The 24,804-nt window shown below is 43.6% G+C and overlaps 1 protein-coding gene and 2 long non-coding RNA genes across 7 annotated transcripts in view; 1 reads left to right on the forward strand and 2 right to left on the reverse strand.

The window, feature by feature from the left end:
- TSPAN4 (tetraspanin 4) overlaps positions 1 to 24,625 on the forward strand; it is a 436,281-nt gene extending 411,656 nt beyond the window's left edge. For all 5 annotated transcript variants that reach the window (XM_056354234.1, XM_056354235.1, XM_056354236.1 and 2 more), the window contains 4 exons: positions 10,348 to 10,449; positions 18,899 to 19,030; positions 20,802 to 20,885; positions 23,604 to 24,625. In XM_056354234.1, the coding sequence (XP_056210209.1) occupies positions 10,348 to 10,449; positions 18,899 to 19,030; positions 20,802 to 20,885; positions 23,604 to 23,672 (387 nt within the window). In that variant the 3' untranslated portion in view covers positions 23,673 to 24,625. The remainder of the gene's footprint in view (positions 1 to 10,347; positions 10,450 to 18,898; positions 19,031 to 20,801; positions 20,886 to 23,603) is intronic.
- LOC130156075 (uncharacterized) lies at positions 2,163 to 4,534 on the reverse strand. The gene is made up of 2 exons (XR_008824307.1): positions 4,253 to 4,534; positions 2,163 to 3,293 (listed from the first exon to the last, which is right to left on the reverse strand). It is a non-coding gene; the product is annotated as an uncharacterized LOC130156075 (long non-coding RNA).
- On the reverse strand, positions 22,010 to 23,808 carry LOC130156076 (uncharacterized). The gene is made up of 2 exons (XR_008824308.1): positions 23,279 to 23,808; positions 22,010 to 22,621 (listed from the first exon to the last, which is right to left on the reverse strand). It is a non-coding gene; the product is annotated as an uncharacterized LOC130156076 (long non-coding RNA).
- Positions 24,626 to 24,804: the final 179 nt, after the last annotated feature.

Consider the following 24,804-nt stretch of genomic DNA (forward strand, 5'->3'; position numbering starts at 1 on the left):
AATAAAGCAGGCTGTGTGCAAATCTCGCTTTCCCCTAAGGATTAACGTTCCCTGCATCTAGGAAGACACAGTTTCTTCAATCTGTTTCCACAGAATCGCTTTTTCCAGACAAGTTTCTCCTGGCAGAGTAACAGATTTTAACCCTTCAGTGGGTTGCCTTGGTTTGGTTTTTAATGGGTCTTTTAGTTCCAGCAGAGGGAAAGGTTTGTTCCCCCTGTCCCAAGGAACACTCCTTCCCCCGAGGATGTAACCAGCTCTCTTCCCCGCTGGCTGTACAGCTCGCCCTGGAAGCAGAGCAGCTCTGCCACCGAGGGGTGGCCATGCCAGTGCCTGGGCTTGACCATGGGGAGCTTGGCTGCCTTTCCCGTGGTCCCCAGCAAGGTTCAGCTGCCACCAGTGGCCTGATCTAGTTAAGGTGTAATTGCTTTGACTTTTGCAGAGATGTATTTACTTTATGGGACAAATTCTGTATTTTGGCTTGTATTTCCCTGCCAGAGTTAGAAATTTAAGAGGAAATGAAGTGACTCGGATAAATAGATCTGCAGATAAGCCCACGTGGTTTGTGGGACTTGTCCATCTTCTCTTACCGTAGTGACAGGGTAGGGTATGGTTTGCCTTTGCTGTCCCTCCTCCCCTGATATTTTAGTAGTGCACTCTTAGTTGAAAGCTTTCTCATTCACCTTTAAACTAAGTAAATGAACGTTGTAAATAATTGAAGCAAAGGTTGATCCCACGGGACGGCTGCAGCAAATGGCTTAGTGGGCAAATGGCCAAGTCCTTCATCTCTGTGAGTAAACTGCTGGCTTCCCCTTGCCCAGCTCACAGCATCTGCAAGGGAGTCTGTGTCCAATGTCACTGTTCCGCCTAATATATAATCACACAACGGTCATTAGTTCCTACAAGGGAAGTGGCTTGTCTCCCTGCTTTGATTTGCCTCAGCACGTCCTGAAACCTTTGTGGCAGCTAATTGGATCTCAAGCTCTATTGACATGTGCATCCCTAGGTGGCTGGGGGTTTTTTGCGCTTTTTTTTTTGGTCTGTATAGATGGAGATAACAGGTTGTTAGCACTTGAAACACAAATGCAACCCACCTTTCATGTCTCTTGGAAAACAAAGGCTCAACAGCATATATCATGTTAATTAGCATCCTTCTCAATTTACTTATCTGAGGTTATACTGATGTTTCTTGAGGACAAATGAAAGTGATTATCTTTTTTTAAAAAACAAAAAAGGGGGGGGGTGGTCGGGGCAGGGGCACACCACAAAGAGGCTGAATACAGATATACTGGGAATATTCTCAGCATAAGCATAGGTTTTGAAAAAAATAGGCATTTCCCTTTTCTACTGGCCTGGATTCAGTGTACATGGGATTTTAATACATGAGCCTGGGTCGGAGGGGTCTTTGCACCCTGGAACAGGTGTGGCCCTGTAGCCACTAGACATCAAGGCAAAACTGTTTACTGGGACATGCAGGAACAGGACCATGTCTGGGGAAAGACGATTCGAATGAGTAGAGGCGGTGGTACAGAAAGGAGATAATGGCTTTGGGGATAGGTTATGAGATCTGCGGGACACGAGGCTGGTGTGTGAAGACAGAGGAGCATTGCTGAGGGCAGCAGTTGGTGGGATATGTAACTGGAGAAAGGGGATAGAAGCTTTCATGTGTTGGTCATCTTTGGAGCGAGTGTATGGAGAAAACCTGCTATAAAGGGAGTTTAATTTTGAAAATGACATGGTAGTATTAGGTCGCAATGGCACCCAGCTTTGCTGGTGTCACTGCTATTGAGAATGTTAGTGTTGTTTTTTCCCAACCAGCTCAATAATCCGAAGACGACCTTACTGATATGTAAACAAAAGGTTCCTTCTCTGGAATCAGCATAAGGTATATCCTGAGTGCTGTACAAATAATTAGATATGTCACAAAAACCATGCACCTCAGTGTTCACTCACCTGAAATTCCTCCAACGTGCTCATGAGGCTTTTGTCACTCAAAATGCATAATGCCCAAGAAGAAATGACTTAATATCCTGGTAATTAATTTGCAGTGCCACTCTTTTGTGTATGTAATTTATTTGATTTACCTGCCTAGTTTTGCCCAACCCTTTCCCCATGTTTGCTGCAGCTTTCAAACTCCTTTGAAACAAGAAGCAGCAAGCCAAGAATTCATGTTTAAAGTTTTTATTCCTAGGTTCACTAAAAAGAAACAAGATTTGCGGAGGGTTTTTTGAGGAGGTCTAGAACTATGTCGTTGGAAAGTGCCCGTGCACAAGGTGCCATACAGGAGAGAGAGCTGGATGTACACATCCTCTTAAGTAAGGATTCAGCTGTACTATAAGCTTCATTCTCTATGCAAGCAAAGAACATGCATAAAGGCACCTTAACGTTTTGAGCCCGTATCTCTGAGCTAGTTATGATGTACTTTATTTAAACAAGTTTGGGGACTTGATGCACCATTTATTCAGCTGTTGCTGTGCACAGGAGCAGATCAGATGGCAGAGGCCTCTCTGGCTACAGAAAAGCATGTTTTCCCCTTACACCGTCAATGACAGGAACATTCACTTTGTATGGAACAATGATAAAATGCCTGTCTCTCCCTTGGACTTGAAAGGAAGCATTTGGACAGAATCAAGTGCAGTTTGCTGAAAATATTTGAATTTGCTCCTGCATAAAATTTTTTGAGTTGCAGAGCCTGGTGAATTGTCATACTTGTGATTACTTTTTAAAAACAAAGTGGCACTGAAGCTGCTGTTGGTGTTCATTGGCATTTTAATAGTATGAATAGTACGGGAACGTTTTGGTGGCTCCTTTCTTGCAGCCCTAGCTGCCTGCCATGTCAGGTGCCTTGACGCCTGCTTTTGAGCATGAAGACAGTGACTGAAACTGCAATTGTATGTACAAACCATGGACCCAGGAAAAACTGATTTGAAAAACCCAAGTTCCTTGGCTTTCTCACTAGCTTTTTGTTAATAAAAACCATTGCAACTTCTTAGTTCTTGTCAGAGCGTGTGGCAGCAGACCCTTTCTCTTACAGTTCCATCAGCTGCCTGCTCCAGGCCAATGCAAGATGTACTTGTCCTTCCTTTTGGTTCCTGATGAACGTCAGTTTTACCTTCTCAGGTAAATGCCAGGAGCGTTACTGACCTCTCAGGTTAGTAACTCCATTCCTTGTCTCAGATTCTGTGCAGGGCTTCATGTGTCAGGTTGGTTTTGGTATTCACACACCTCCTCCAAATTATATTCCTAATTTTACAGCATGAGTGGAGTCAGGTTGTTCCTGGTTTACAACTGGAGAACTGAAACACAAGAGAAACAGTGGCTTTTCAAGGCTGTGTAGGAAGGCTGTGTCACAGCACAAGGGTCTCACCTCAGGTGACCCAAGGCAGCATGTTTCAGAAATGTTTGTTCTTCCTCCCACACCCAAACCATTTCCTATGATCTTCTGTTGCTGCATTCTCTGCTTTTGCTCTGAAGTTACACAGCCAATGCCAGTGCATCTCTCTTGGTAGCAAACACTGCTAGAGTGAATAAGCATTTCACCTAACTTACTGATCCTTGGAAGGTCCATAAAAACGTTTGACTACTTCTGACACAGGCTTTTGCAGTCAAGCTAGGGAGAGAGAATTCACCAAGCAAGTATTTTGCTGTGTTTAAAGAAGCAATTACAAAAAAAAAAAAAAAAAAGTTAAGTTGTAGAGTTGTTTCACTTTTGGGGAGGAAGTGAGGAAGAGAGAATCTCACAGAGCTGGGCAAAGAGTCCTGGAGATGCTGTGTGACACTGATGACACTGACAAGAAACGAGTATATTGTCCAAAACAATAAACTGCCAAACAGCAGCAAAACTCATGCAATGTCTCTTCCTTAGTAGAATCTTACCAGATTTCTGGTTATAGGCAGATAGCATAAGGAGGATGTCAGTGGCGAGGAGAGCATGTCCTCCTCTCAGCTTCTTACAGACAGGCTTGAGGACATCTCGCTTAAAACACGCCTTACCTGTTGGTACTATCAATCTCATCTCTTCTTAGCAGGCAAGAGGGCTCCCACAAATGACCTTATAGATTAGACATTTTCTGTTTGCATTTGATTTCCCACTCCCTGCTATTTGAAGAGAGTGATTATCAAGGCATTAAATTAAAAGTTTTGCCCGGTGGGAAACTATTGGATATTTTGTCATTTCCTTACAGCCTCCCCTGTTCTGAGAGAGGCAGAGGGGTAGGGGAAGCAATCACCAGAAAGGTCAGGGATATTTACTTACCTATATTGAAATGCTGTTGAGAGGCTTTGTCCAGTTTAGGGGGCTTCTTGGATGGCATTTTCGTTCATGACATGGTAGGGAAGCATTGAGGCTCGAAACGAAATGTCTCCATTTACCTGCAGGTTAGAAAGCTGGGGGTGCTGCTGGCACCGTCTGGCCTTTGCCTAAAGGCTGTGCCAGAATCTAAGTGACGTCTCACGCTGACAGCAAGTTGAAAAGGAGTTAAGAGCCTTCTTTTGGCCTTTCTTCCAGAGAGGATTGCAGACAAGCACCTCCCCTCTCAGTGTGCTGCGACAGTGGAAGGACTTTGTCTCTTCAGTATTGGCATAGCTTCAGTTTAGTCAAACTCTTGCATCACATTCGCTGTAAATATTGATAACACCCATATTCTATGCAGTTACAACTTGCTTGTTTGCCCAAGAAGTTTTGCTCCAAAGCACTATATTCTCCTTATCAGCAGCAAAATGACAGGACTGGGCTACTGAGGAAGCAGTACTTGTCTTCTGTTTCATGCCTTAACAGTAAGTACACAAACTCCAAAGCTGTTCATTTAGACAGAGTGTGAAAGAGCTGTCAAACAGTCCGCAGGAACTGAGAAGGCTACTGCAATCCTGTAGTATGTCTGGAGTACATCTGTAATACAGAATGGAAATAATTATGAGCCTCGCTGGGTTTTTGCAGAGCAGAATGTTTATGTAGTGCTTTCAGTGTGCTGTGTCTGTGCTAAGCAGGGTTTTGTTGTTGCTGCTGTTAACAGTTTTTATCTCGGCCTCAGTTATTCTTGGGTTGTCTTGTTCAAGGAGGCAAGGTGGACCCTGACAGCTCTTGGTCCTCTTGAAGGATGCTGGCTTCTGCAGCGAGGAGTGTCAGCCAGCCAGCCACAATCCTGCCTGGAGGCTCCAGATTTCCAAAGCAATGAAGGGACAAAGCTGACAGTAAAACAAATCTTACGTGGAAATTGCTGCAGCTTAAGTAGCTGTCTCAAGGGAATACAGTTTAAGAAGGAACCACTTTTTAATTTGGCCTGAATTTATACACAGGCTTAAGTAAGATTTTTTTAAGGGATGTTGTGTCACAGCCGTAGTGTAGATGAGGCTCAGCTATATCCCTGGCCATTCATCACTCACTGCATTCATTCATTCTCACTGCATCAGCTGCTTCCAGCCACTTTTCCTGACCTCTGTGGCAGTTTCTCTCTAGTCCGGGTGCATTCCTTGTAGCTTTCTCTTCTCTAGTTCAAATACGGTGTTTCCTTCCTCACCTGAAACTCTCTGCCCATGACTTGTCTGCCTTAGAGTACTGGGGTTTTTAGAAAGTCTTTGTAATAGGGCAATGAGAGATTTTAAGAGCCAAATTAGGGCCTAATGGAATGGAAGTCAGTGAGAAAGCATTTGTGTTCCTTGGAGTGGGAACAGAATCTTACCTTAGATAAAGTGCTAGTGATGTGCATGTCCCACGCTAAGGAGTGGTTCTCTTGCTGTCGTGGATTGTAGTAGATAACCACACTAAGCAACAGGACAGTGTAACATACTGTCAGTAGGAACACCACTGAAACCTGATGGTGCTGATAAGCATGAGCAAGCCTCGCACGTGTCTGAAGTCAGAAGTCATAGGAATTGACATCGATGGGGTGCCACCGTGAAGCTTACACCTCTCATCTGCTGACCAGTGAATCCCAAGGAGGAAAATAATTTTTCTCTGCTTCAGTTCCAGATTGATAGAAGGTTCTTACTGCTTAACCTTTCAGAAACTTTTTCTTCTAAGGAAATCTCTGGTATTCCACATGACTAAAAATAGGAATCTCAATTAGAATAACAGTTTGCCTGCTGAGAGTTTTTATTCTGCTCCATTGTGCTCCTTCACCAGATAGACTTGTGCTTTGTGAAGGGCCTGGCTTGCGTATGGGAGAAGTTCAGATTCAAACTGCGGAATATTTAATATGGTACTTGCAGTCCCTGTTTTACAATAGACATTTTTGCCTGGCTGAGGACTGGTAGCACAGAGACAAACAAGAGAAGCTGACAGATTGGTGAATGCTGGGTGGGATCGTTTTTCAGGAGACGTGATGAATCACTGCTGCAGCATTTCATTTTCAGAAAGATCATTTTCTGAAAAACTCAAATTGAAGGCAGAAGAGACAGCTGGGGGTGTTTTGTGAGTTTTCATTTAAATCAAATATACAATTAGAATAAAGGCATATTGCAAAGTCCCTGCTATTCTAAAAATATTTTGAGGAAGAAACAAGCATGAGGTTAGCAGGAAACAGAATAACCTGGAGAAACGTTCACCAGCTAGGCTTCACAAATAGCTGTTGAGTTTTACTTGCCCCTCTCTGTTCAAAGCCAGTGGGAATGATACGTCTAGAGCTTTCAGCAGTGCTTCTATTAGGGGAAAAACATCCATCCTATAACCTTGTATACAGGTTATTCAAGCAGAGGTCAGTGTGCTTTTAATAGCACTGAACTCGTCACAGCCTGAATGAGAGCAGTGGTCTTGTTTAATATCATCTCTGCATCTCCAAGGCTGCTTGAGCGTCAAGACTGATTAATTTGTGCAAGGTAACATGTTAATAAAAACGGCTCTGCGTAACTGGCTGGAAGCAGGGGAGATGCAAATGGTGGGGGACGTCATGCTGGTACCTCAGCTGTAGACACAGTGACAGGAGCCCGAAGGGCAATGCCTGCTTCCCCTTTCTGCTGGTGCCAAAAGGCCACAAACGCTGTTGTGCTGTACAAGGGTATTTCTAGGTGATGGTGAAGACCTCTTTGGCCCTAGCATAAGCAAATCGGAGAGTGGGAATGCTTTAAGGAGTAGCTCTATAAAAGAGACATTGAAATTCAGCTGCCTTTCAGAGAATAGCGCTGGTGCATTTACAGCACACTTGGTCGGAAGATCAGTTAGAAACTTTGTAAAGGAGAACTATGTAAAATCCTACGTTTACAATCACTCAAATAAATGTAAGGCTCTCTGTGTCTATAAAACCATGTGAGATTTCCAGGTAACTTCCTATGGCAGTGGACATGAAATAGAAAAGGAAAGCAAACCGGAGATCCTGTGTCACAGCTGTGTGTGCCTCTCTCACAGTTGCAGGCTGCATAGAGATGAGGGAGGTGAGGAAGCGAGACACACATGTGGCATGGCATTCTGAAAAGCTTATAGCCTTTTCCAAGCAAGATTCAAACAGGCACTTTCTTTTCAAAATATTTAAATATTTAAATGAAAAAAACCTAAAAACAAATAATAATGGATCACACAGTGTGCATGACTTGATGTTGAGGCCTTTTGAAACAGCAGTGAGAGAACTGGTCACATAGTACCCGCTTCCTTGAGTAATGCTCGGTTTCTGAAATAGGCAAATCTTTTCCCAGTTGTGTTCCCAGTGTCAAGGACTTGCTCTCTTTGTGCGGGGCAAGGTGGTTAATTTTATGAGGAAGAGACGACTTGCTTTCATGTTGCCTCAGCAAGGTGCTTGCTAGTGTGTCTTCCCCAGGTAAAAGGACGAGCAGGAACGCTTGGTGAGGCAATCTCTTGGAGCCACGTTAAAGCACATGTGGACCAACAAAACCTTGTTCCCTATCTTGAAGTACTTTATAAATGTTGCTCTTAAGTTACTAAATTATCATTATGGTGATGTTGTTATTACCGATCTCAAACAGGACATGACGATTGCACTAAGGGCAGCCCTAGTAAAAGGGATTATCATGCTGAGCCACTGCATTGGTTGGCAAAGCAAAATCTGAGTGAAGAAATGCAAACTTTGCATCTTGCATCCTTTTGGTAGCACGGTGTTTACCCTTCAGATAAGGATTACTGTTTCATTTGACCTTATCTCCCTTGTTCCATATTAGTGGTGATACGTACAGTAGGCTGATGCGTAGCGCTCTCACTTTACAGGGCAGATTTTTTCAGGTGTGATAATTACAGTTCCAAATAGACCTTTCTTTTTTTGTCTTCGAGGCCACAGATCTACTACCTAGATTTCTGTCTCCACCCGCCCTCGGCTATGCTGTTCCTCTTCACCTCTGTCCCTTTCTGAAAAAGATTTGGTTTTTCAACAATTTGTTTACCTCACTACCTCTGTAGGACACTCACTAAATCTCAAAGCCTCTCTCAGGCCAGCAGCACAACCGTGCCCTTCCATCCCAACTGGTGGCTCTGCTGGAGACCGCAGCAGGTCTAGTTGAGACACAGGGAGCTGAGGGTAAGTGAGGAGCTGAAACCCAGTTCAGTCTCATTCTTAAATGAGCTCTAGGAATCCCACACAGCTATAAGTTTATAATTTTTTTGCCTGTAATTTTCTCAAGTAATTCCAAATTTAGTGATAGCTTTCAGCTTTGGTTTTCTCTTCTAATTAAGGTACCAGTGACTATGTATAATCTCTGCGTAAAGTCAAAAGCAGCTTACATGGTAATCACAGTGGGAGCACAGCACCTACTGTTCTCGATAGCCATCCATGAGAAGTGCTTGCATGATGGGTAAGGTGCTGAGTATGTCTGTCTTGTATTTTTTGTTATTTTATTGGTGGCTCAGCTTGATGATGGTGGTAAACTTTCAGGAAGGAAACAAAAGAATTGTAGAGACCAAGCACAACCCTCTGCACATAGAGCAGAGACTTCTTGGACGTTATGAAGTTTTGAGGTAGTAGTTTTTTGTGGAGTCATAGTGTTAAGTAACTTTACGTTTACCCCATAATAATTATGATATAGTTGGTTGAAAATCCCTCTTTTACACTGTGGACAATGCTTTGCATCCACTTTTTTTTTCAGGAGCAAGTGAAAACAATTCTGACTGAAGAAAGCAGAAGGAAAATCAAAGTGTATGCTAGAAGCAGAATACATTTGTTCCCTCTGTTAACTCAGAATTAGCCTTGGTTACTTCATTTGAGACCCCCCTCAATGAGGACCACTGGAATGACTAGTGTCAGAGGGGCAGTCGCTAGAGAACACACCGTGTCCGTCTGTTGTCCCATATGCAAAAGAGCATGTGTTAACTTAGACTGTCCTGATGGGGCAAGCTGTGAATTGAGTTTTGGTTTTCTTTTTGACTCTTGCAGCAGCAGGAAGATCTGAGTGGCACTGTATTTTGCAGTCAGATTTATATCAGATTGATAGAGAAGGAAATGGGACAGGTCTGCTCACCCTTCTTGCTATACCTCTGATGTCGAACAGCCCGCTAACACCGACAAGCACCCAGGGGAGGGGGGAACGTGCAGGCGAGTTTGAGCAGCAACAGAAAAATCAGGTTAAACCATGAATACCCATTTATTATTTGCTTCCTTTTTTGTGTTTGCTTGATTCTGTAGGAATGTGTATGTATGGTTAGACTGGAAGAGAGGCACTTGCAGTCATTTTGGGTACTACCTGATGGTGACCAGTGGATGCACAATAGGCTGCCTTACCAGCAGAGACTCTCAACAAGCACCACCTTCAATTGCAAAAGCCTCTAAAGCAGAACGTTGTGCTCTCACTAAGTTAACAAAAATGCGTTTATTTAAGAGCAGCTCCATTTAGTAACTAAATTCTTAAATCCTGTCTGTCGTGAATTTTGTATAGCTCATTCCCTTCTGCTTCAATATAGCTACATACATTCTGTTGTAAGAAGAGGGGTACCCTGGCTGATATAATGAACACAATTCAGAGCATCAGTACAATGTTAATGCCGCTGTTGATCTCTCAGGAAGCATATGGAAGATGCTGAGGGGTACTTGGCCACAATTAAAGATAATAAGCTAAAAGGAAATGCTGTGTGTAGATGAATGTTTTAATATATATGCCTCATTTGCAAAAAATGAATGATTAAACTGAATCCAGTCTCTCTAGAGTACTTTGGTGGTTAAGTGAGAGAGGGAAAAGATATTCTGGAGGTCTGTGATGGAAAACATGAACATTTAACTCCGAACAGGAACTCCTCATGTTCTTTACAAAATGCAGATGCCTTCTGTCTCTGCTGGAGAAAGGCTTTAGGAAATGTTGGTTAACTTGTTACTCATTTCAGTACAGGACTGTTGTTCAACATCTCCCTGCTCCGTGTGCTTTGATTCTGAAATGTGGTACTCGGCACATTTTGAGTTTGGTGTCTTTTGTTGTTGGTTTTAGATTGACAGGTATGCTCAGCGGGATCTGAAGAAAGGGCTTCATTTGTATGGGACAGATGGAAATATTGGCCTAACTAATGCATGGAGCATCATTCAAACAGATGTAAGTCTGAACTTTTTTTTTTTCCTTCCTCTTTACCCTCTGGGTTCTGTAACAGCATGTTTTGGTGTGAACCTAATTAAACCTTCAGAGCCCAAACCAATCTCTTCCTCCCACCCAGTCAACACATTAGCAGCTAAACTCTCTGCTTTTTGTAACATGGTAATTTTTATTTATTTCCCCTTTGACCAGGATAGCTTATTTCTTTTAAAAATCTATATTGTGTTGATGCCTAAATATCATATAGGCCCGTGCTGGGTGGAGAGTGAAGGAGATGGTCAGGAAACAAGCAGTACCTTCTCTTTAAAGTCAAAGGTACAGCTTATATTGGAAGAAAGAGCAATAGCGTAATAACAAAGAACCACTTCAATCCATTTTCATTTCTGTCCCGCCTCCTTTCATTGCTATTGTTGTTTCTGCTAGTGAAGTCAAAATGGAAACTGGCCATGGTGTTTCAGCCTCCTACAGTCAATGCATTTTTTCAGCAGAATTCATCCTTCACCGCAGATGGGCTGGGAATGTGCTTTTGCTGTGTTGCCACTGCTAGCTGCACCCTTCTGCTTCTCTGACAGCGCTCTGCCAGTGTTTGTCTCGCAAGGACTGGTGAACACTACACCTGACTTCCTCCTTTTGTCCCTGTGTGGCTTGCTGAGGAAACACCGTCACCAACAGTTCACTTTCATTAGCTCTGTCCTTCTCATAATCAGTTCAATCGGTTCTCTTGGGGATGATCTTTCTGATTTGAATTTCTCTGCTTCTTGAATGAGGAAAAGAACTTTTCTTCTGCTTTAGGAAGAAGCACTTGTACTGCCGTGGATTCACTCAGAAAACCATACACAGCTTTCTCAAATTCTCTTCCAGAAGCGCTAGCATGGTACAGGCAGGCAGGGCTTTAGTCTTGCCTCTGATGTCTTAAATCAGCCCAAGATGATAAACTCTCCCAATGCTTCCAAGGTTGTATGGACTGTTCAGGATGATGGGTAGGCTACCTACCGCATTCCAGTATGATAAACCTGCTTAATTACCCTTTACTAAACATCTTTCCATCTGGTAGTGTCAAGATTCACAGTCACTCCTCTGTACCATACAAGGTAACAGGAACAGCAGGATGCTAAGAGAAGGTCTGAGAAATTAAAACTTTGGTATCACTAACAACCGAAGAACTGGTGGCCAAACTCCATGTGCATCGCTGGGGCCGCGGGAGCTGTCTGCTGAGGGCAGTAGGTTGACAGCAACAGTACTTTGTGTGAAAGACAAACAGCTCAGGGCCAGCAAAGGGGCGAACAAGCTTTCCACCAGTCCTTCATGCCAACCACTGCCCGTGGAAGGCTCTTTCAGTTACCTTTAAAGGGCTTCAGCATCCTGCAATACTCTTAGTATTTTTCTCCTCCAATACTATAATCAAACACGAGAAACCATCAGTTACTAACAAGAGAAATGCATTTTGTGGTGCTACCCAAGAGTAAGTCACGTGAAATACAGATAAAAATTTTATTATTATTGCTTATATCACACAGTATTAGAAATTTTTCTCTTTTACACTAACTGAACTCTGCTTAGTAAAAACGTAGTAAAAAATTGCTAATATTAAGATGTTAGCAGTAAATTTTAATCTGGTTTCAGTGACACCCCAAGAACTATTAAAAGCATATAGCAAAGGTGGGGGAAAAGCATTATTTGGAGGACTTAGGAGATATAAACCCTTTGTTTCTGCTCCCCTTTCTGTAAAATAGGTGTGAGAATATATACTATGTCTAGTTGACCTAGACACATTTTTCAAGATGTTCACAAGTTCAACTGGATTCAGAAAACATGTAAAAGAATAATAAGAATTTTGGAAATCTGCATTATGGTGAGAAATTTTGAAAACTTTCTATAACTAGGAAAAGATGAAATAGTGATGTGATTGTAGTCCTTAAAGAGAGAGCAGGAAGGGGAAAGGTTTTTGAAAGAAAAGGGCTCTGTGATTGATCCAAGAGCTAAAAACTTAAGGTACAGATATCTGATGGTAGGATGCAGCTGTACAGCAGGATGGTGGATTCTTTTTCTCTGAAGTGGACAGGTTGGGGGGGTGGGGGGGTGGGGGGTGTGTGCCTAAAAGAAATGGTCTTGTTCGGTGCCAAGCTTGGATTTTGAGGCAGGAGCTGACAGCCTGTGGTCTCTGTAGCACTACAGATCATGCTCAATTGTCTTAGTGATTCCTTTTGGCTTTGAAACCTGTTATGGTTTAAAGAGTATCTTGCAAGTTTTAGGTGAAACTAACGTTAGCCAGGGCTTCGGTGCCCAGAAGATAATGGGGAAGTGCCATCTCGCAAGCCTTGTACAGTCATGTTACATCACTCTCTTTTCTAACGTGGCAGCTATGAAATTACCACGCAGTGTCTTGATGGAACCATAGTGTTAAAGCCTCCGTGCTCCCTGTGCAAGGCACTGAAGAGAAAAGCAACGAGCTCCCACAGACCCATATTTACTGCTCTGCATAATCGTTTTTCACAGGTTATCTTTCAAAACTCTTTAGGAATAGACTATTGCAGTGGTGCAGTGAAGGCAATCCCAGCATGGTTAATTATGTAAAGCACTTGGCAGTTGAACAGCAATATGTAAATGCCAAGTATTTTTTTGTTGTTGTTGTTCAGTAATAACCGTTATCCTTTACATCCCTAATCAGCAGAGTGCAATCACTGGTAGGAGGATTAGGCCAATACAGGGGACTTTCTGGAAGGCAAGTCCCAGCCCAGGCTTGCTGTTTGCATTCTGGCTCCTAAGAGACAGCTCTCCAACCCCCCCATCAGAGCCAGCCCACTAGGTAGGACAGGGTCTCAGCATGGACTTTTCTCATGGGGCCAGTGGGCGTCAGGTGGCTGAGCTACAGGCCGTGTCTGTATGCGGGTGGAAAACAGCAACCTCAGGAAAAAGCATGACATGTGAAAAACATGACAGTAACAAATCATGATGAGTCCCTCTCCCTTGTCCTCTGTGCATCTCTCTGCATTCGCACTCATTTCTTTGCAAAAATATTTTTCAGAGCTTGAGCAGGATGGCGCTGTGGTTGTAGCAGTAGGCTCAGACATCAGGGATCTATGTTATGGCATCGTTCTTAATTTCTCTTACTACTGGCTTAAAGAAAGACCATCCTCGCCCTGAGTTCATGAAGTACAGCTCTGTATGGAAACTTTTGCTTAAAGCAGGCGGGGGTGGGTGGGTGGGTGAAGTTTCTCCATGGCATTTAAGTGGCATTTGATTTCTGCGGGACTGGCCGATCACAAATCGGGAGAGTTTTGTTTGGGAGTGTGGATACCCAGTGCACACAGTGACTTGGGAGGGGTGACCACTGTATTTCTTATTCAGGTGCGAGAGGCCTGAGCAAGCTTTTTTTGGGGTAGCTTTCTTCTCTGAAGCCTTTGTGCCTTGGGAAACCGTTTTCCTCTTTTTAACAGAAGCATACGATTCCCGAGTAAGTGGGAACAAGGGAAGACCCGGGTCCACCAGGCCCGTCTTTACGGAGGAAGTTGCAGTTTTGGTCCGTGACTGATCTGTTCAGATTCTGACAAATGAGCTGGGTTGAGCTGCATACATGTACCGCCTGTTAGAGGAGAAGCACCAGATTCATTTTGCAGGCGTATGAAGCCTCTAGGTCAGGGAGCTGTTTTAAATTAGAACACTTTATTGATTTCTTTTTAATACCATCAGCTAACCAACCTCACAGCCTTTCCCAATAGCGTTTCAAACCTTAAAAGGATCAGAAGCACAGGCAGGTGACTTTTGTGTGTCATGACTGAAGAGTACGAAAGCTTACAAAGTGATTTTGAACATGACTAAAATTCTAATAGTTTAGGATCTAAGTTACCTTGAACTGCATCACACTCCGTACCGACCAGGACTGGCTAAAGTTACAGGTAGAGATCATTAGGAAATGAGAAATGGGCATTAATTTTTAAAATGTTGCTTCATCCCCAGCATCTTTGTGATCAATATTTGAACACTTCTCCTTTTAACTAACCAGGCAGTAATTTGAGAGGCATGCAGAAAGCTTATTAGCTTCACTAAAGTGAGCAAATTCCGCTCACTTTTACTACTGTGTAATGCCTTTCATGTCTGTTTAGACCACTGTAACAGAGAACAAAATTTGACCCATCTTCTTCAACCCCAGTCATTGATTGTTAGATTAAACCATACGTTGGGATTACTGCTAAGAATCCAAACCGCCTATTAAACATGATTTTAGAATAAAACTGTCTTTAGAATAAAACTTTTTACGGTGATGGAGGAAAATAGCATATAAAAGCCACCCTACCCCTACCCTGTCCCTGGTTGTTCATCACATTCACAAAACTGTAAGACCAGGAATTGCAAAAAGCTGCCTGCAACAAGGATTGGGTGTCTTTTTGTTTTCATGAACCCTACCCCAGCCTGGTTGATGTTGCAGGAATTTGACAAAGAAAACAAGGCATACCTAGCTGTCAGTACTGGCATTGCTGTAAAATACATACAAGAATCTAGCTTCTCTACATCTCTATTGCACTAAGGTAGAAACTTTGTTTAACATTAATTACCAGCCCTAGATACCCTGTGCTAGAGCAGCAATTACTTGTTAACACATAAATCAAGTGATTTGCAAGCAGCGTTGCTTTCCGTGAGCAGAGCACAGAGCTCTCCGTGCTGCTGGGTGCCGCCTGGCCAGGGTGAGCACTTTTCAGCAGCAGGACCTTCCACGGCGTGATTGCACTGAGCTGCCCCTGCGTGTCCTGAGCTCTTGGGAACCAAGGAGCCACTTCAGGACCCCATGGGTAATCAGTAGAGGAGGGATTTATATCTCTCTGACAAAGGAGGGAAAAAATGTGCTTTGACATCTCGGGAGACAGAGCCTCCCACGTGAAACAAACAGCAGCACATTGTCAGTATTCCTGGAAATGTTCAGCAGCAGGAGCTTAGACACTCCAAGGCATTTGACAAGGTTTTGCTTGTTTGAGCAAGTCTGCCAAACAGTGTACAAGTGTCCCCGGAGCCACTACGCGATTGTCACCTTATGCTGTAAGTACCTGCATTTGCTCATGTGGGCAGGCACAGTTGCACCTAATCATGCATGCTCCTTCACAGCTGCAAGCTCTACAATCAAGTGACCTTAGGTGTCCAAGTCAAGGTGTCTTAAAGTTACTGCTATTCAAGACAGTATCTGACATTTTTAACTGATTACCCCCCCTTTAAAGTGTCTGGGTACCCCAGTATTAGTTGTAATTGTTTCTAAAAACCAATTTCTAAAAAAAGTTTATTGTTTGCTGTTGAAACTAGGAACAGGACTAATCGGTTAGGCAACCTTCTCTAATTTTATCATTTAACTAGTGAAGGGACCAAGACAAAACTGTAAATGCAACCAAAAATTTAATGTGGTTGTAGCAAGAATTGAGTGTGGAATTGCTTTGTGACAGGCAGCGTAACTTTCTGGCATTGGTGGAACATCTGTCTTTGTGGAAAAACATGAAAGACAAAGTCTGGTATAACTGGCTGCAACAAACTGCTGGTGGCAGAAGGTATTCTTCATGTGACCTGAGCGTTCTCTACCCTCCAAGCACAGGACTGTGACACTCTCCTTGCTCAGATACCTTGTACATTTCAAAAAGAGACCATTGCTCTCAAATCTAAGAGAACTCTAAAAAACCCTCTTGTTTGGCTCTGGTCCTCAATGTTCCCCTTTCTTCTAATAGTCCTCATCTCCCTCAACGATTTGGCTACTTACCGTCCAGCTTCATGCACACAGGATAAACCAGTTGCTTGCCACATGATCCACAAACCACTCCTGCATTCCCTCCTCTCTACTTGGGCGTCCATAATGAAGTCTCTGAAGTTACTGACCTCTCAGTTTATCTTTCTGGCTTCCAGCCGGACCCCTTTGCTGAATCTATACCGGTGAGCCATTCGGTCCCACTGCTGCTTGTTTCCTTGTTCTTGCCTCTTTGACCTACTGCCATGGGGCAGTGTATCTGCTTCCTGAGAGATGCTATTCACCAGACTTGGTTTCCATGGGACACTGCTCACTCACTTGCTCTGGTCTCTGTGGTGTTAGCACTCCTCTGTGTTTGTCACCTGCTCTCCGTTAGGATTGTGCATCATCTGCTGCTTAATTCCATCGAGCATCCTTTCTTTGTCTTCCAAAGACATGAGGTCTCGTCCAGTTAGAGTTCCAGACAAATTTCTTCTGTTCCCAAGAGAATTGATCCTCATGCTACTTTCATTCTTTTTTATCCTTGATCTTTTCTTAGCCATTTCTCCCGTGGCTGGGACTGCTTTGTCTGCCAGCAGTGGTCAGCAAGTATCGATATTAAATCCTTTGCTCTTTCTTGTACAATACACAGAGGATCCGCGTGGGCAGGCAGTGTGTGTCCAGCTGCAGCTCGCCTTTGTGATCCTGCATCCCCCTTCTGGCTTACCAGGAAGTTTTACTCCTTGGAGCCCCAGCCCTAGATCCTGGCCTAGCCCCGTTCTGCTTCACAGGCTCCACAGGAGCAGCTGTCCCCAAGCTCTTAGTGAGCTCTTAGCTACAAACCCTGTACTTCATCTCCTTAGTCTGTTAGGCTTTGACACCCTCAGCCATGCAGGATTATGGGGAGGACAGGTCTAGTCCCTATTTCAAACTTGTGTCACTTGTGTTTGGCCAGAACATCACTCATACGTCTCATCCCTTACTGCTGCACACCCTACATCACAGATGAGCCACATTTTCAGGGCTTGCTATTTACAAGCTGTCACTTCTCACTGTCTATCAAAGAGCTGCCTCCTGACTCTAATGATGACAGCCTGCAAGACCTTCTTGCTAGATTTCCAGATAAACCAGCTTTCCTCAAATGCATGCCATGTGTTCCATGCCGCTGCTATCTGCCTTTGGGACGTGCTACGCACTGAGCTCCTGTCTTGTGTGCAAGAAAATAGAGGAAAAAAAGAAAGTCACAAACTTTTTTTACTTTCAAGGCAGTTTGTAGAAAATTAAGCCTGTAAGCTCACAAATCAAACTGTTGCGAGCCAAGGATTGATTCCTGCCACAGACCAAATCAGAATTCCGAGCAGAACCTTGCGGGGATAGATGTTAGTCTAGGAAAGATTTCTGACTTTTGCTTGGCAGAAGAAAACCAGCGCTGTGAGCACGAAAACATCTCTATTGTGGAGTGCTTGAAGCATCCTATGATGCGTAAGGCAATGCGCAACACCCCTGCCCTCTGTTGGTCTCGAATGGCAGATCCTGTGTGTGCAGCCAGACCAGAACACTCAGCCCTCTGCCCATAGACTCTGCAACTAATAGATATATATATATCTGTATCTCGAAACATATATAAATAGGGAATATTCTCCCTTAGGCCAATGTCAACATCAGGCTCTGAATTAGGTCCTTGGTCCTGGTGATGCAGATGTCTGCGTGATTACGAGTCTATCACAAACAAGAGGAATATTCTCTATAGAGATGTGAAAAATACTGTACAGGCTTCTATACAATCACATTTAAAAAATAAAATCTTGGCAAGTCATTCTGGGGCTAAGTAGGTGGCTGGCACAGCCTTGAGAAAGCGTGAAGTGCTGCCAATAGCAGGGAATGGTTCTGCAGCCCAGTGTTGTCTTGTTTTACTCATTAGTGCTGAAGTGTTTAAATACTGACAAAGTCCTGCTTTTGAGTTAGCACAAGAGTGACAGATGATGTATACATCTATATGCTAAAGAGTCTTAGCTTATTTTATATCACAGGAATATACCAGTTCCTAGGGGGGGAAGACAGTCACAGAGCCATTCCCTCGAGTGTTACGCACATTTCCTAAACCTTCCGTCCCTTCTGATTTAGCGCTAACGTATTGTACATGGTGTCACCGTGTGCAGACGCTCAAAGCACCACTATTTAGCAGCATCAGATGATGACATTAAGGAACTGCACCAAAGACAGAAGAGAAAGAAATACATCTTTCACTGACTGACAAAGACTTTCAAAGGTGATCAGTAATTAACAGCTTAGAGAGAAATTTGCCTCATTAACTTTAATCATGATTTCAGAAGTACTGTGCCGTAGAGATCCCAGTATCTTCATCTCCTGGGTGCTGTATCTGTATCTTAAAGAATCTTTTTTTCCTGACAACAAGCTGCAAATGATTGTTATAATCCTGCTCAGTCACATCACTCCTAACCTCGGTACTTGGCTGGGGTTGTCCTGTTTCAGCTCCTGCAGTGTCCTGCCCCTGCAAATCGGGGCCTTGGCTTCTTGTGTCAACATCACCTACATCCAAGACCATATTTGAGCATAATAAAAGAAGGGGGGGGGGGGGGGGGGGAAGGGCTATTTGGGTAAAGCTGAGGAAACACTGTATTTCTTTAAAATTTCAAACCTCTGCTGGTATAATCAAAACGCACTGAATGTGTAGCTTCCGGGAGCCAGCGACAGATTGTACTTATGGTGTCGTCTCGGGTTTTATTTTTCCAGTTCAGATGCTGTGGAGTCTCCAACTACACTGATTGGTTTGAAGTGTACAATACAACCCGGGTGCCGGACTCCTGCTGCTTAGAGTTCAGTGAGAACTGTGGCCTCCATTCCCCAGGGACCTGGTGGAAAGCGGTGAGTATCCCCAGTAGCAGCTGCCCCGCGACCCCACCGAGGGGCAGGCAGCTGGGTGATCGCAGGGCTATGCAGGTGACAGGGTATGTTGTATCCTTACTCATCTTTAATCATCAGGTGATTTCAGAAGGCTCACGGTGAGCTGTGCCTTTTGACTTCCAAACCCACCAATTTAATTAATTTTATGAGCTGAAGGCTTTCCTTTCAGTAGGTTCCAAGCTGTCGTTTCACAGTGCAGACAAGCACCTCCCAGCGCTGGCCTGGAGCCGCCTAGCCAGCTCGAGCTAGGAAATGACAGCATTGTCCTTTTTAATGTCGCACCTGTTGGAGGCAGGTGGAGATAAAGGCAAAGGGCTTGTCCACAGGCCTAGCACAGCCCCTGGAGCAGCAGCCACAGCTGATCATGGCCCAGCGGTGCTGAGGCAGGAGGACGAGGTGAGCCTGGGGCGCTCTGCTCCGGCCAGGGGCTCCCGCTGCGCCAGAGGGGCGCGGGACATGCGAGGGGCGCGGGATGCACGAGGAACATGGGGACGTGCAGGGACGTGTGAGGAGAGCGGGACGTGTTCGCTGCACGGCCAGCAGCGTTTATTTTTGTGCAGCGAGTTTGTGCCCTTGCCTGTAATCAAAGTCAAAACTCCACGGGATAATTTCCCTACAATGTCCTCAGCAAGATCTTTCCAGAAGAGATAGTCAGAGCCTAAATTCTTCTGTGAAATTAGCTCAGCAATTCTTTGTGTTAATTACAGGTAGAGCAATTACCCAGGAGGGGTGTGGAGTAAGGCCATCTGATGAAGTGGCATTATATAAGGAAGTTTTGCTGGTACTAGCGGTTTCTGAAGACAATGAGTAAAGCTTCCCTGGCCGCTTCCTAGCGAGATTTCATACACATGGACGGGCACTGGCAGAGGCCGAGTTCCAGCCAAACATGGCTCCCTTCCACCTCTCAACTAGCTCCAAGTCAAATTTTGAATTTAAGGAATTAAGAGAAGTTCTTCTGTTTTATTTAGGGTACCAGGAAGATCAGTGCAGGTTAACGCCATGTGGGCACTGATAGTTCTTCCTTTATACATATGCCAAAGCCACTACCTGAAGGCTGCTGTGATTCTTGGCCGTGCACATTTACAAGACAGAGGGCACAACTTTTGCATAAGGTTGTCTTACAGACATTTTTTATTATTTACACATTATTTAAACGAAGGTTTTGCTTGGGCCAATTCCACACTCCCAAAAACGGGGCCAGTAACATGAGGTTACTGCTACTGCAGAATTTAGAACAGGAAGAAAGCAATGGAGGAGCACCCATACTGCAGTTTGAAATGATGGAAAATAGTACAGAACAGACCCACGTGCAGCAGGAGCGGCTACTGAGCAACTCTCGCTGGAATTTGGGGCGGGGGGTTGATATACATAAATATACACTATAAGAAATATTTGTTTTCCTGAAATGTGGAGATAAATGAAAGGCCCATTCTGAAGTTATAACTGCTTCTGGTTGTTTTTTTAGAGAGCAAAGAGGACCCAAAGGCACTGCTTGTTTATTTTCAGTCAGTGGTTTATATGGAGCAGTGCGCATGCAGCATTCTGTGTGTCCTTAGAATTAGTACTCCATGTTCAGGTGTCAGCCCTGGAATACACAGTAGCTGCTCCAAGGCTGAAATGATAATCCAGGCTGCCTAGCAGCTCTGCCTGAGCAGGTTCCTTTCTGGCCGTATGTTCCCAGGGCAGTCGCTGTGTGTTTACGGCTAATGCAATATTCTGGGGTTTTTTCCAGCCTTGCTATGAAACGGTGAAAATATGGCTCCAAGAAAACCTACTAGCAGTGGGAATCTTTGGATTGTGCACAGCGATGGTGCAGGTACTGTTTAATATCAATTTTCAAATTTTAATTAAACCTAAGTAAGTAACCATAGATTGAGATACTAAAACAGGCTTGGGCTGAGTATAATTGCAAGTTCTGTGTGATGTTAGAGTAAAACTCTACAAGATTTAACGCATTTACGTTTTAGTTAAAATACCATGCAAAGGTGCAGAACTTGTAACACTGCACACATCTCTGGTTTGCTGCATTCTGGGACCGCGAGGAGCAGGCACTTTACCAGGTGGTTTCTCTAAGGCTTAGACTAGACTCAGTGGAGAGGTAGTCCCCATCCTCCAAAGACAGAAGCCTTCGTCAGGGTGAGCTGCCTCTTAGGGTACCTGTAGTTGTCCAGTAGCTCTCCAGAGAGGATCATCTGCCTCGGCTAAATATCTAACTTCGAGACAGCCTAACGGTAGCTTAAGTTTTCAACTCCACCCTCAATCCTAGTGTAAGTTACAAGTTAGGATGTTGTTACCATTACTCAATCTTGCCAATAAAACCATGCTCCTCTTCTACTAACCACAGGGCAATTAGGGAAGATTGGCAGAGAGGAATCAGTCATCGGTGTAGTGCCTCGTCCCTCATTCTTACCTACCCGTGTCTTTAATCCAGCATGCCCTGGTTATGGCCCTAGTGTAGCCCCAATGGCACAAACTTTAGGCTGAGGATGGGCAAGCGAAGGCTGTGCTGGAGCTCCGGCTGTGGCAGCCCCTCCATTTATGGCCCAAAGTCCCATTCCCAAATGTAGCGAAGATAGAGCTTTAGTTTCAAGCTGCACCTCTCTCACACTCAACATATATGCAGAAAGGATGGCATTGCTAAGCTAATACCATCTAACTCCAAATGGTGGGGGTTTAATTGTGTAGTTATACCACTAGCAGCAGCAAGAGAGAGCCTGGGATCAGAATTCCACTCATATTCCTACTGAGGATTGTTGTCAGATTAGGCAGAATGGCAGCACGTGTCTTCCTCGCATGTCACGTACTGGCTGCAACTTATTAATGCAAATGCTTGACTCCTCCCAGGCCCAAATTCAGTGGAGTTTGGGGTTTTGTTCTCCAGTAGAGTAAGCAGATATACTTAGGAGAAAAGATAAACTCAGGAAGATCACATTGCAGAGAGACAATGTAAGACTGTTTTTAATATATTACCATATTTTTAAAAACAGCTTTTGAGCATCTACTATTTAGTATTTAGGGAGTCTTTAAAAGATACATTAAACCCCAGCAGCCTCTGTCAGGCTGTCTCATAGATCTTGATTATATTTAGGGTATTTAACACATTAACTAGTTCGCATGGGAGAAAACACTTCAGAATTAAAAAATGCTGATTAATATTCCTAGTAAATGCTGCAAAATACAAAGAAAACACCTCAGAACACAAAAGATTTCTAGCTGTGCTACATGATTGAATCTAATTGACAAAAGTTTTGATGCACTGTCACCTGAAATGAATGGGACTCCCCCTGTTGTTGCTGTTACCATGTTGTTCTGGCCCTAAGCATGTGATAGCTTTTGTTTTTCATGTTAACGATCTTATAGTTAGAACCATACAGTGACACCACTTGAAGGACACAAAGCACATGTGGCAGGCAAATCTTCAGTCATGCATGCTTGAAATTATAAAATAAATTCAGTCACAAAATTTTATTACGCAGCTGTCCCTGAAGGTGTTCCTTTGCTGGGAAGCAGAAGGCAGCGGTCAGGGGATACTTCCAAAAAGGCACGTGCTCACTGTAAAACAGCACACCAAAGCATAACAATCTTATTTCACTGTGGAGGAATGGGAAAGGAAGAAGATAACAGCTTTATAACCGCTTATTTTTCTTTATAAATAAAGTAGTATGTGAGTTACATAGTTTTTCAAAATATTCATTAATAGGAACTACTTAGTTATGTAAAGACTAAATTTGAATTGGTCAAATTAAGTGCTTAAAATAGAATTCATGCAAAAAAATTGCTCCCTGGCAAATCTTTTTTTCCATGACAATTTTTACAGTGTGGTGTTGCAAAGGAATAGTAAAAACCATTTAGTACATTCATACAAGTACTTCAACTGGAAGGAAAATAAGACTTTCTTCCTCATCCCCTTTCCTAATGAAGTAATCAGAGGTGGCACAGCAGGTCAGTAGTTGGGCTGGGAGAACCACCGCCGCCTTCCTGCTGCTTCTCTTTAATAGGCTGAGTAGACAAGACACATGCATTGTTGATGAGGCATTGATGGTTATGATTAATGCATGGACAGTCTCCAGTGATTCCCCCACAGGGACCTGTGCACACACAGACCTGGAACAGCACCGTACCGTACCCCACCACCTTCTCCGGGTCAGGGATGAACCTGCTTGAAACATTTTCAAGCAAAAGACAGCCAAACATTTTTTTTCGCTATACCTCTTCCCAGTATCTGGTGGCAGCTTTTCGTGGAGAAATCAACTCTCCCGTGCTCTCATTGTTCACTCTGTAAAACAGCAATACAGATAAGGACAAAAGGCAGACGCAAACTAGGAACAGAACGAGGACATGAACCAGCAGGAAAAGCAGCATGTGATGTGTCTTCCTGTGTGTGAACAAAACATGGTTGTTTGTTTTTTTAAAGTAAGCATGCTTTTCCCTCTCTTTTTTTTTTTTTTTTTTTAGATTCAATAAATAGGGGTGATTTTATTTTTTTTTAACTTGCTGAAAAACATTTGTCTGTTTGTTTGTTTTTTCCTCTTAGATTCTCGGACTCACCTTTGCAATGACCATGTATTGTCAGGTAGTCAAGGCAGACACCTACTGTGCATAGATACCATTCCCAATCTTTCTGCTCCTCCTCCAAAGGACACAGGAGAAATCTCCTTCATGCTCATTCATCTGACCTTTTTTTTTCCCCCCTTTGTACTATAAACTGTGTATAATGCTATCTTTCTGAAGATTTTGTGAATCACCCCACTTCACTGAAGGAGGAAGAAAAGAAAAAGTCAGTACTTGAACTGGCACAGGTAAGAAGCAGCCTTGTCTTCACACAGAAGAAACCCTCCAAAGAGCAATGGTTCCTCTTCCACGGCCTGGGGCAAGGCAAAGGGGGCTGCGTACGAGGGGCTAACCTGCAAACCGATGTTAGGAAAAGCTCGCACTGAGGCAACCTCTGCGAAACCGGCCAGGCTGCCTTCCCACGCTTCACGGTCTGGAAGAGAGGGCATACGCAATGAGTAGTTCTTCAGCGTGGAAAGAAGGTACAGAGTAGCTAGCACTGAATGCAATTGTAATTTCACGACAGTTTGCACACAGCTAAAATGTCAAGATCAAGCAGCCCTGCCTCCAAGTGTGTCTCACAATGATTTTGTAGCCAGAAGAAGATCATCTTCAGAAATATGTTCTTTCAAAGGAGTATTTTTAATCTTATGCGTTGCAAAGTCAGGCTTTTAATCAGAATCTGTACAGTGAGATCTGGCTGTTAAGGGAAAACAATACTGGACATTGTCTCACTTATTAATTGCCAGTGGCATATAGATGGTTGACTGTATATGTAATATATATTACGTTCGTCTACACATACTGTTCTGAAAGGAGGTGAAAATACCCAGCATCTGACCTCAGAAAGAGGGAACCTTTCTATCCCATTTTACATTCCAACTGAAGTAACCGAATATTATTTCTTGTAGGAGGCACCATCACTTGTACCTCTGGGAAACAAGTAATTACTTTCAGCTGTATCTTCATTTCAGTAAACAACTTGTGAGTGGGCTCTCTCTGTCATTCTACTATGACTTTATTTTTTATCATGCCCGTTTCAAGTTAGTCTGCCAAAAAATATCATTCATTTCCACACTTGAAGATCTGTACAAAGCTGTCAGCTGTTCCTTCCCTCAATGTCACCATTTCATTAATTTACTTTGGGATATCATCATCTGCAGGTATGATACAGTTTGCCTTGC

The sequence above is a fragment of the Falco biarmicus genome, chromosome 10 (assembly GCF_023638135.1).
Source record: "Falco biarmicus isolate bFalBia1 chromosome 10, bFalBia1.pri, whole genome shotgun sequence".
NCBI classification, from domain to species: Eukaryota; Metazoa; Chordata; class Aves; order Falconiformes; family Falconidae; genus Falco; species Falco biarmicus.